Source organism: Sesamum indicum, linkage group LG2 (genome assembly GCF_026168435.1).
Source record: "Sesamum indicum cultivar Baizhima isolate 11 linkage group LG2, ASM2616843v1, whole genome shotgun sequence".
NCBI classification, from domain to species: Eukaryota; Viridiplantae; Streptophyta; class Magnoliopsida; order Lamiales; family Pedaliaceae; genus Sesamum; species Sesamum indicum.
Genome location: NC_142658.1, coordinates 4,658,150 through 4,670,692, shown reverse-complemented (window position 1 = coordinate 4,670,692; position 12,543 = coordinate 4,658,150). Strand labels below are relative to the sequence as shown.

Sequence of the window (12,543 nt, the reverse complement as noted above, 5' to 3'; positions counted from 1 at the left end):
AATTTTGAATGAGATTTGTGGAGTCGGTTATAGGCAAGCTGTATATACTCATTGAGTTCTTTGGATGTTAGCTTTCAAATGGGAGTATCTATATCTCATTTGGAGTTATCTAATAAGAATTATGTCTATTTGAATGTGTTGCATAATCAATTTAAAAAGAAAAAAAGAAAGTTTGTTATTAGTTGTTGCGTCAATTGATTTGGAATCTTAGGTAGCCGTTTTTTAGGGTAACATGTACCTTGATCTATAGAATGCGGCTTATAACAATTGTATTGTTGGGTGTTTAGACTTACTACTGAATTTCTTTAGGGATAATTACATGGTCATTCCTTATGGTTTGGTGTAAGTACATATAAATTTCATATAGTTTGGGAAAGTGCATCTATCACCCTTGAGATTTGCTTCCATATAATAAATAAGTCCCTTTGTTAGTCGCAATTCACCGAATTTACTGATATTAACAAAAGAATAAAAAAAAATCTATATTTACCCTCAATCGACTTATTATTGATTTATAGTAGGTCAAACAAATCTTTTTATGACCAAATTACACTCTACGTCTTCACGTGTAATACATAAAGGAATATCTCACCATTATAAGGATACTTTAGCTAAAAAAAAAATTGTTTAACCTGCAATAAGTTAATAATAAGTCAATCGAAGGTAAACATCAATTTTTATTTATTATTATTTTTTTGTTAATATCAGCAAATTAAGTGAATGTTGACTAACGAGAAGACTTATTTGTTAGATAGAAGCAAACCTCAAATATTTTAGATGTAATTTCACAAATCATAAAAAATTTACATATAATTACACCAGACTCTAAAGAAATGGGATTATAATTATTCCTTTCCTGTATTTACAGACTTTGTCTCTGACTGAAATAAATTCAATTCTCTGTTGTTTGGGCTTTTCATATAGGCTAACAAGGGTTTTGGGCCTAATGTGCTGAATGAATATCCGACTTCTTGTATTGGATTCGGGTCATATTTAAATTTTTCGAAAAAAATATTTAACGGGGTATCAGAGTTATTATTATTATTTTTTTCCGGGGCTGCAATATAACTTGGATTGTATTTTAATACAACTAATTACTAAATATGAGTTATTATGAATAACATAAGTGAAAAATAACCAAAAAAAGAATTATTATAAAGTATAATAATCAAATATAAAACTTAAAAGTCTGGTTGGAATAAAGAGAAATATATTAATTAAATTTTATGTAATTTTTTTCCAGTCCACCCCAAGTCAGAATTTTTGGTGCTGTGCGCAATGCTGAGTTTCCCTCGCAATTAGAGTGGAAATGTCAATGAAGTCCATCAACCACAATAATCAGGCTCTACTTTTGTCATCTTCCCGGTGATGGTAATGAAAGGATTTAATAGAAATGTGTTGATGAGAAACAAGAATTTCTGTTGCACGAGTGAATGAAATCTGTCAGTAAGATCTTGTGTAAATCGAGCAACACGAGCAGTGAACCTCAAATGTACGCGATTACGCTTGTCGAGTTTAAGGTTTGTGAAGATATATTTGATCATGTCTGTGGCCGTCTTCTTCGTTGAAGGTAAACTGGTGGATTCAACCCATATCTGATAAAAATAAAAAAGAGCTGCAGACAGACAGATCCAGGAATATAACAGTTAGGTGTATAAGCATCAAAATGAAAAGAACCAAATCGAACGTGGGAAGAGCAGCTGAAAAACTAGGAAGCATAATTCCAGGAAGATGTAGGAAGCTACTCGTACCTCTTAGTCTGCCTTTTTGAAATTTTCATCAATGGTTTCCTCCATCTGCATCCTACCAACCAAGACATATAGGTGAGGTACTTCTTGAAGTGGTGATCTTAGCCAATATAATGACATTTTTACACTTTCAAAAATAGAGTTAGATAGCTCACCAGATGGAAATGAAAAGGGGCACTGCGGTGGTTTGAAAACATAATTATCATTAGTTGAATTGGATCATAAGCAAGTAGTCTCTTATGGCCAATTCGAGAGTCACAATGAAATTGACATATTTGGCTCCAAATGTTGTCTTCACGCAAGAGATCCAAGAAAATTTTCTTCCTCTGCTTCAGAAGCTACAGAATCAGTAGCTTTCATTTGTTTAGTCAACCCCCCCAACAAAAGATAAATTTCATCTGTTTGCCCTTTAGAAGTGTCCTCAACCAAGAAGCGAGAAAATCCAGCACCCATATCAACCCAAGCACATCCAGGATCCTTCCTCACACCCAAGTCCCTCATAACAGTCCTTACTTTCGCTAGTTTGCTCCAACAACCAGCAGCAGCATACATGTTTGCAATCAACACATAGTGCCCAGAATTTTGTGGCTTCATTTCCAGCAGCTTCTCAGCTGCCCATTCCCCTATATCTGTATTTCCATGGATCCGACATGCTCCAAGAAGCGTTGCCCACATTTTGGAAGTTGGCTTATAAGGCATCCTTAAGATAATTTCTTTAGCTTTTTTCAGCAGGCCAGCCCTCCCAAAGAGATCAACCATGCAAGCAAAGTGCTCCAAATTAGGAGTTATCCCATAAATGCTTTGCATCCTCTCAAAGAGTAACTGCCCTTGAGCTACAAGACCTGAATGACTACAAGCTGACAAAATAGCAACCATTACCAAGTGATCTGGTTTTATTTGGGATCTTATCATTTCTTCAAATAGTTTTATAGCTATTTTACCATCTCCGTGCATGCCATATCCAGCTATTATTGAAGTGTAAGTCACTGCATCTCTTTTGTCCAGCGAATCAAACAATCTTCTAGCAACTGAAACTTTACCTGATCTTGCATAAATTTCAATAAGAGCATTCCAAATGAGCAGGTAACCGTGAAATTCTTCACGTCTGGCAATATAGCAGTGGAACTGTTTCCCATGTTGCAGGTTTGCCACCCGAGCACAAAGAGGAAGAATGCCCGCAAGTGTCACATAATTTGGTTCAATGTCAGTAAGCAGCAGTTCTCTGAAGAGAGACGTGGCTTCTTCAGACCGATCCCATTGCGCAAAACCAGATATGATGGAGTTCCAGCTAATTATGTTTTTAGCTTCTATCAACGTGAATACAACATAGGCATGCATAAGATCTCCACACCGACAATACAAGGTAATTAAGGCATTTTTTACATTATCATAGTCAGTATAAGAATTGCGAATTGCCAATCCATGAATTTCTTTCCCCAATTTCAATGCACAAATATGAGAGCAAGCACCAAGGCCAATAATCACTGCAACAGGATCTAGATGATGACCACTCATTCTCATCTGACAGATCAATTGGAGAGCCCCCTTGAAGTTGCCAGTCCTCAAGCAACCTCCAGCAACAGTGTTCCAAGTTATAATGTTCAACTCCACACCAGCTGCTTGCATTTTTTCGAAAAGCTCAAAAGCCTCTTCCCACCTACCCCTGGAGGCATATCCCGAAATTATTGAGTTCCATGAAACTTCATCCTTAACAGGCATTTTGTCAAAAACACTTCGAGCAGTTTGTAGATCCCCACACTTCCCATACATAGAGACCAATGCATTCTGCACAAATAGGTTCCACTTTAGAGAGCTAGCATTGATAGACCTATGAACCTCTTTCCCAAAATCAAGATTTGATTGCTCAGCACAAGCCTTAAGAACACATGGGTAAGTGCAATGATCTGGTCTTATTCGTCTAAGACCCATTTGCTCATAGGCAAAGATAGCTTCCTCAAAATGCCCCTTATTTACATATGATGAGATAAGGATATTCCAGGGCAAAGGATGCAGAATGTGTGAACCTGTAACTACACGATGAGCATCATCCAGAAGACCAAATGCCGCATATAAAGATACTAGTTTTGGGACCAGTGCGTGGTTCTTCTCAAGACCCCAGGTGATAACTTGGGCATGAAGCTGTTTGCCCTCTGAAACCAACTTGAAGTTTATACAAGAAAACAACAGCGAGGACAACGAGTCTACAATAAAATCCCAAGAACCAGATGCTAAGGAATGACCTTGAATATGAGAAAAGATCTTGAAGGCTTTGGACAAATAACCTTGGCTGGCAAAATCTTTCAAAGTTGTGAGAAGACAATCCATCATATAATTATCAGTTTTCACATGAAGTCCAATAATAGTTTTATGATCAAAATTGGATTGTGGCTTGCTTTGTGCTTGGGTATCCAATGCTTGTTTGATGCTTTGTCTCCATTCCATAGGAATGCATTTTTCAATTTGATAAAAGCAAATGTCTCTTGGCAGCTTATGAAATAGTGAACGCATGCAAGGTTTGTAATGGACCTATTGTGCATTTTGACAGAGCAAATGCATGATACTACCTGCATGACTGCACCTACATTTGCCACACACCACAAACACTGTACACAATAATTATTAGAAACCTGCAGAAACACATAGGATAAGGCATCACTGATACAGTAATAGAATAACTAAAAATAGGAAATACACAGTGAAATTTACTCTTTACTCACCACAGAAAGAAATAAAACAATGCCTACAAGACACAAACTTAAAACTCATTTGAGAACAAACATATTGATTCTTCAATCAAGGAAACTGCCACACCATCATCTTGAGATTTCACCACAAACAATTTCATACAACCTTCATAATCCAAGACTTAAAGAAGTTCAACTCTTTCTCTCCATATTATTAGAAAAAATGACAGAGAATTATACTCAACTATTTCCACAAAAAGTCATCAATCATCATAAAACCCACAAATTTGGCTAATGAAAGCAATATCAAACCAACCAACCAAACTAATTATCAAGACCCAAAAGGCCTAAATCCCAATTCAAACAAACCAGAGTAACATATGCGAAATTTACCTTGCGCAAGAAGGACAACCAGAGAGAGAGAGAGAGAGATGGGTGGGAAAACGAGGAAAAGTCTCGAGCTTGAAGTTTATTGAAATGGGGGTTTAGCAAAGGGGTTTAAGACCAAACAAGCCTCAATGAATCAACACATGTTACTTCAGATAGCTTCGGATCATTTATTTGGGCTCGGCTGTGCCAGATCTGTGGGCCTCAGTATTTATTAATCGGCCCATTAATCTCTTAGTAAACAAATCCAACTAGTTTTTAGTTATTTATGTTTTTGTGAAACTTTAATTTTAATTTAAAAGATAAATTACCACCAATTCCTCTAAAGATTGTCATAGTTATAAATAATTTATAATTTTTTAAAAAATTATAAATATTTTTTAGAATCAATAATCGTCTAACAAACACCCTCTAAATTAAACAATCACTAATTTTATAAAAATATTTATAATCTTTTAAATAAAACAAATATTTATAATATAACAAATCGTCATAATTTACTGTATACAACTACCTAAGTGAACAAGATATCTTATCGTATTTAATAAATTATTAAAAGTAAAAAAATTAAATAATATTTGAAGACGTTTCTCTTATTTAGAAAATATTTAGGTGAGCTCCTAAGCTTATATGATGTGGAAAAGTATTCGAAAAAACAATTTAAACGATATTATGTATGGCACAAATGTATGTATATAATAAATTTTAAATTAATTATTGGTTCTTAAAAACTATATTAATCATATATAAAAAAAAAAGAAAATTATTGAAAAAGAGATAAATAAAAAATTGAGAAAATAGAGAGAAAATGAGATTAATAAAATAATTAAAAAATAAAAAATAATGAACAAAAAATACAATAATTATGCCTTTTCAATTATTTAAATGTATATATTTTAATATTTTTTTTTATTTTGGTCATATTAATTACTAAATCGTCATTGTAGAATTAAATTCCCGAACTTCGGGAAATTTCCAATTTGAACTTGGACTTTGGGCATTAAACTAAAACACGAGATTAAATGGATACGTATATATCGTCATAGCTCATATACGCGAGTATCGAGCAGCCAAGCGCCAACAACACTCGATTACGAATTCGTTTGGAACTGCCAATGCGAAGATGGATACGTAAGCATAGTCATAACAGGAACGTTACGTAGATGACGGGTTTCATGAATTGGAGAACAATTTCGTGATCAAGGAATAACGATTCAATTCACATTTGCTGGATTCATGATCATGATTTTGTGGAAAAAGTCGACTGGATGAAAGGTTTCTTTCTGACCTAAAGCCTTTAGTGTTGTAGAGTTATTAGTGTGCGATTATTTGTGTCAGGATTTGTATTCAATTAAAGATTTCAGTATTCAACTAATTGTCCTTTTCCTGCAATGTATCTGTTAAGCTATCTTACTGTCGGATGAACGTCAGAGTGGTTTTCTGAAGATGAAAAATCACGAATTTATTTCGTTTTATTTCCTTTTTTCTTTCTTTTTCTCCCTGGTTTGTTTTAGTGTTTGTGTGTCTCGTTTATAGTGCATATTATGGTCTATAGATTATTATTTTGGTGAATTTCTGCTTATAGGCAAGCTGTATTGTTATTGGATCAGGCATTACTTGGTAAAGAGTGGTGATTCAGTCATTGCCATGAAGATGTATTAAGCTGGTTTCCCATGGTTGCCCCGGTTTTGTATTGCCAGCGTTAGCCAGTTACTAGGTGTTATGAGGTTGTTTAGGAGGAGATTAGGTTCTTTATTGATTGGACAGTATCTTCCTTGATGTTTGAGAAGCTTGTATGATCTGCAATGGGCTGGAAGGAAGTTTTATTGTCATCATTATTTCTTGCCACTTTGGTTGAATCGACCAGCAGGTCAGGAAGATTTTGGTCCATCAATGGGGGTGTGGAAACTTCAGCTCTCTATAGTTGGGCAGTCAGCAGCGCGGCCGTATTTGTTGTGGTGGCTCTTGTTCTTTCTATGTATCTCATCTTTGAGCATCTAGCTGCCTACAAGCAGCCAGAGGTTTGCCTTCGCTTTTGATTTTGCACATTGTTTCTAATATTTTAACTTGATGATGTTGTCTTTGGTTAATTCTTGTGGTAATTAGTATTTTCAGCAATGGTCAATGCTTTTTGCATTATGCATGAGCATCTTTGCTACTGATCTTTCTCCCCTGTCTTTGATAATGAAGTTGGCTTACTTCTCTTACATTTTTCTTATTTTATTTTTTTGTCTAAATAGGAAGCATTTGTTTTATTTCAGGAACAGAAGTTCTTGATTGGACTGATTCTAATGGTTCCTGTTTATGCTGTGGAATCGGTAATGATAGCTTCTCACCTGTTTATGCCGATTGGATTGGTTGGGCTTATATTGCAGATTGTTTAAAAAAATTAGCATTATAATAATTCAGGAGATGTAATTATCACTTTGAAGAATCGTTTCTGCAGTTGGAAAATGGAAAGATGTCTCTGGCACTTCTTTCTGTTTCTGTTTTTTTTGCGGTGTGGGGTGGGGTTGGGGAGGGGGGCGCTACGGGTGATAAAACAACTTTCTAGTACTACTTACTGAAAGTACAAGTCTAAGTTCCTCATTTTATCAGGATTCTCGCTGGACTTACCTTTGTTAAGTGTTTCCCGTTTGATATAACTTCGTAACATAGATGTGATTATTTGGTTCAAGCCTTTTGTAGAACTATTTACTCTTTCTAAAGAAACTTCTCTTATAACTGAAATGTCTTGTCAGCAAAGGGCATCGACTTTGAGATCTACTGGAATATTGAATTCTTGGAATTGTTTCATTATAATCATCAGACAATAAATTCTGGACATGTGAAGTTTAAGCTTTCAGCAATTCACTTCAAATGCAAGTTTGCGGTAGTTTTTCTATGGTCGACATATTTAAACTTTTTGAGATTTTTTTTCTTCAGAGCAAGATTTTGGTCAGTTTCTTATTGATGGGTATTGGTTGTGTGAACAGTTCCTATCATTGTTGGACTCACATGCCGCCTTCAAGTGTGAAATTATACGGGATTGTTATGAAGCATTTGCTATGTATTGCTTTGAGAGATATCTCATTGCGTGCTTAGGTATGTCTATATAACGTGTTCTTTGATTTCACATATTTTATGTGTAGCTTTACCAGGAAGGCTTTTTGTTTGAGACATTTCTGAAAAATCCTTCACGTATTGGTATTGTTATATAGAACTTATTCAATAACTCTTGTATTAAATAATTTATTACTATTCATGCCAAAGCATTGTGGTTCCATGTAGATATGAAGTTCTTAGATTTTATTGTTCAACAAGAGAATTATTCCATTAAGTCTACTAATCATGTCTTGCAGGTGGAGAGGTAAGTACTATTGAGTTTATGGAATGTCAAAGCTGGGTTGCTTCTAGCATACCTCTTCTGGATCAAGCATATTCTTATGGAGTTGTTGAACATCCTTTTCCATTGAATTGCTTTTTGAGGGATTGGGAGCTAGGATCTGACTTCTATCAAGCCGTAAAAATTGGGATTGTTCAATACGTATGTATAGCATTATTAGAGATCGACCTTGTTTTGTTCTTCCTATATGTCATTAACCAAAAGTGTCTATATCTTCTTTTACAGATGTTATTGAAGATGATATGTGCACTACTAGCGATGATTTTTGAATCATTAGGTGTTTATGGGGAAGGAAAGTTTGAATGGAGATATGCGTAAGTCACAGTTTTCCAACTTACTCAATTTCACACACACCTTTCTGCTTACATTTGTTATATCTGTTTTTTTGTGATACTGGTTATTTCAGCCTGACTTCTGATTTTTGGTTGTATTGGACTAGTATAACTTCATGCAATTTACTAAAGCACTTTGCTATGCAACTTCAGACAAATGTAGAACTGCCAAATTCTTTATGATCAAAACTCAATAATCTGCTTGCAGTTATCCATATTTGGCGGCAGTTCTAAATTTCAGCCAAACCTGGGCCTTGTATTGCCTTGTGCAGTTTTATTCTGTCACCAAGAATAAATTGGCACCTATTAAACCTTTGGCCAAGTTTTTGACATTCAAGTCAATTGTATTCCTGACATGGTGGCAAGGTGTTGCTGTTGCTTTTCTTTTCTCCTTTGTAACCTTCAAGGGGTCATTGGCGCGAGTTTTGAAAACCCGTATACAAGACTACATCATCTGTATTGAGGTGTGTGGTAAAGTGTATTTTCATTTTGGTTATCTGTTGTTTTTGTTGTCTAGTTGATATTAAGATACATCTATGCTGCTATATCATCCATTTCTAAATACAACCTTTTGATATTTACTCTTCTGAAAGTGACCGAACTCATTGCTACCATTGTCAACTCTATCATATCAGATTCCTAATATATAAGACCTTAAGCTGGAGGGGTTGCTTGCTATAGTGTGTTAACAACCGGAAACAGTTACTTGCAGAAAGAGCTTAACAAAAGTGCTGTTTGCATTTTAACTAGATTTGGAACCTTGACTCGTTTATCCACGTATTTCCGGTGTGACGGTTATAGGTGTTTATCTTGTAGAACTTTATGGTATAGGTATTTTTCTACATAGTTTTATTATATGGGCTGTGGTAGAACAAAATTATATTTATGGTATTGGGGTCTCTCTCTCTCTGTCTCTGTCACAGACACATGCCACAGGCACTCTCACTCTTTTTCTCTTTCTTTGTATGTGTGAAAATTATACACAACAAACTTTGATAAACCAACAGATCTTTTTAAATCACAGGCGCCTTATACATCTTTATGTTTTCTCAATCTATTTGGCAACTTTTCTCAGTCTTAGTCTTGTGATTCAGATGGGTGTGGCTGCTGTGATACATCTTTATGTTTTCCCATCTGTACCTTACAAACGTGGAGAGAGATGCGTGCGAAATGTTTCTGTGATGGCAGATTATGCATCTTTAGGAACCCCGCCGGATCCTGAAGAGGTTCAAGACTGTGAAAAATGTAGTAGACTCTGCATTTCCCAGCGTGAAGAGACAGAGACAGGTCTGAAACTCCATCAGAGTGTCTGTGATGTGGTCTTTGGAAGTGGTGAAATTGTGAGATCAATGTCTCCTCCTCCCTGCATGTTCTTTTACATAATTTCCTTCCTATTTGTTCTTTCACATCCCTTTCCGTGCCCATGACCCTTTTCCCTCTCCAACTTTCTGACACTTTGTTGTGTTCTTAGATCGTGGATGACATGATGTTCACAGTTTCACACGTTGTCGAACCAGTTGAAAGAGGACTTGCAAAAATTAACAGAACTTTCCATCAGATATCTGAAAAGATGAGACTGTATGGGTTGCATAAGAAGAAATCCAAGGATGATAGCTATCTCATCCCCTTGAACACCTGGACAAATGAATTCTCTGATGTGCATGATGAACTTGTGGAAGGGAGTGCCAGCGACAGTGGTTTATTTGATTCTAAGAGACGGCATTATCCGTTTAAGCGATCAGCATCTCGGTTCAAAAACAGATAACATATCCTTGTACCTACTCTAGAAATGTACACAAGTGAGTGTCCGACATCACTCAGTGAACATGCATTTGTTCAGTAATCGGGTTTCTGCTTTACAGTTTCATCCATAGTATTTATGGCCTTAATGTATGCATATTGGAGGAAAGACGTTGACTGTTTTTCCTAAAGTTTAAATTACATTTCTGACAGTGACGGCATATCATTTTTGAAGTGGAAGTAATCTCACGGACTAACTGGGGAGGAAGGTTGCTCCTCCTCACCTTACTCATAAATTTGAGTGTAACAATTTTGCTAGTCTATTATTGCGGTGTTTTGCAGATGACCAGTACCACTGATATGGCCCTTATGCAGACTTGTTTACATTTGAAAAGTCTGTGGAGTGTTACCAAAGTGGTCTTATTTTTTTTTGTAGCTTGCTTTCCTTGTAAATGGCAAAGCCTCGGCTGGTTGGTTACTGCCTTTCAGTTTCTTGTAAAAATTCTCTGCCAATTACACATAGGAAGACCTTATTTCGAACTCAAACATTTTCCTAACTCAAAATTCCATAGTCCGGATTGATAGATGGGTCTGATTCCGGATCAAATCAAGACTTCGAATTAAGTTGAAATCAGGGGTTTTTTCACACATCAATATGTTAGCTAGATTTAGGAAAATCAACTTCCAAGGAAAGACCCACATTTAGAAAACGATGGGTAAATATATGGGAAAAAAATAAGAAACCATTTGTGATATTGCAAATGAGCAAATTACCCTCTTATGAAAAAACAAATAGCAATTTACCTTCCTGTATTTTTAAAATACAACAATTTATCTCTTTATGACAATTTACCTCCATATAGAGGGAAGTAAATTGCTTCATTTTAAAAAGTATAAGGGGATAAATTGCGATATTTTTTTTATAGGAGGGAATGTGCTCATTTTCAATATCACAGGGGGTAAATTGCTATTCACCCATAAATATATTTATATTAAATATGGAGTAAATTTTTATTCAGATTTGGTCTGAAAATCAAACCAATTATATAGTAAATTTTGTACACTTATAATGTAATTGACCATTTTTTTTAAGTTATAAATTAATTATACGATAAATATATTATATTTATCGTATAGCTAGTTCACATTTGGCTAAACCCCATCCATTAAATTTGGAAGAGGAAATTCGAATTTGATGCCTATTTATTGGGGAAAAAAAGTAGTTGCAACTTAAGTTGGTTTTGTATCAATTTTATGAAGAAAGAACGGAACACAAGCAACTGCTTCCTGGTGTCTTTCGGGCTTAGACTTTAAAGATTGGCCCAACTAAAAATCTACCGGCCCCAAATAGCCGAGGGCTTAAAGAGCAATTTAGTCTCAAGAGCGCAAGGATTAGGGTTTTGTTTTGCCTTCTCCCCTGATCTATATAATGCCCAGACCCTCCCCCTTCCTCTGAGCTAGGGTTTCTCTTTTCTCCTTTTTCTTTCTGTGTATCTGTTTTTGGATTGATATCAGATGTAAAAGGGCGGTGATGAGAATTCAGAGAAGTCATGCACCACTCTGACGATGTTCGTGTGATGATAATTTCTCATACCCATAAAATTTCTGAGCCCCAATTCCTCTGTTATTTTATTTAAGTTTTCTTCCCATTTTCATCTTTGATTTTTCTTTCTTTATCTTTTTGGTGGTATTTGTGTTGATTTTTGCATCGGTTCAAGTAGATTGAGGAACCAAGTGATGTGATCTTTCTTTTACAAGAAAGTTCAAACCATGATGCGGACCGTACAATAGCTCAATGCTTATGGGGATACACTTTGGTCTCTGATGGTTCCTTTTCTTATTTGTGCAATGCTCTTACTTTTGTTTTTCATTTTTTAATTTTGTTAAAAATGATTTGATGGGATGAAGATGTAAAATCGTGGGCGATCAAAACGAATTTGATCGAAATTACTTCACTAGATTCGGGAATTGCTTTTTTTTTCTTGGCTACAAGTTGGGACTAACAAAATCTCGGAAGAATGAATACGGAACGAAGAGAACAATTTAGGTAGGGTAACTTTAGAAAATTTGGTTATTCGGTACTTGCTCTTTGAGTCTGAGCTTCTTTGAGTTATCTTTTTCTCTTTTGAAAAGGAGTCATCTTTTTCTATGTTTGTGAAGAATATTTCTTGCAACTCATTGTTGTGGATTTGTTTTAGTGGATAAATCACATTGAGAATTACAACTATATCATTATATTTGGGATAATTATTGTGGTTAAAATTATA

At 35.4% G+C, this 12,543-nt stretch overlaps 2 protein-coding genes and 1 non-coding gene across 3 annotated transcripts; 2 read left to right on the top strand and 1 right to left on the bottom strand.

Annotated features, from left to right (window-relative positions):
- Positions 1-1,134: 1,134 nt before the first annotated feature.
- On the bottom strand, positions 1,135-4,952 carry LOC105179756 (pentatricopeptide repeat-containing protein At1g71490). Its single transcript, XM_011103398.3, has 4 exons — positions 4,826-4,952; positions 1,904-4,375; positions 1,752-1,803; positions 1,135-1,615 (listed from the first exon to the last, which is right to left on the bottom strand). The coding sequence occupies exon 2, from the start codon at positions 4,254-4,256 to the stop codon at positions 2,043-2,045; it is 2,214 nt and encodes a 737-aa protein (XP_011101700.1). The 5' UTR covers positions 4,257-4,375; positions 4,826-4,952; the 3' UTR covers positions 1,135-1,615; positions 1,752-1,803; positions 1,904-2,042.
- An 895-nt stretch (positions 4,953-5,847) lies between these two features.
- LOC105179741 (protein LAZ1 homolog 1) lies at positions 5,848-10,445 on the top strand. Its single transcript, XM_011103385.3, has 9 exons — positions 5,848-6,094; positions 6,430-6,840; positions 7,081-7,137; positions 7,795-7,903; positions 8,161-8,345; positions 8,430-8,518; positions 8,745-9,000; positions 9,631-9,876; positions 10,008-10,445. The coding sequence occupies exons 2-9, from the start codon at positions 6,625-6,627 to the stop codon at positions 10,299-10,301; spliced, it is 1,452 nt and encodes a 483-aa protein (XP_011101687.1). The 5' UTR covers positions 5,848-6,094; positions 6,430-6,624; the 3' UTR covers positions 10,302-10,445.
- A 1,354-nt stretch (positions 10,446-11,799) lies between these two features.
- On the top strand, positions 11,800-11,889 carry LOC148789129 (small nucleolar RNA Z221/R21b). The gene has a single exon (XR_016064312.1). It is a non-coding gene; the product is annotated as a small nucleolar RNA Z221/R21b (small nucleolar RNA).
- The last annotated feature ends 654 nt before the right edge of the window (positions 11,890-12,543 follow it).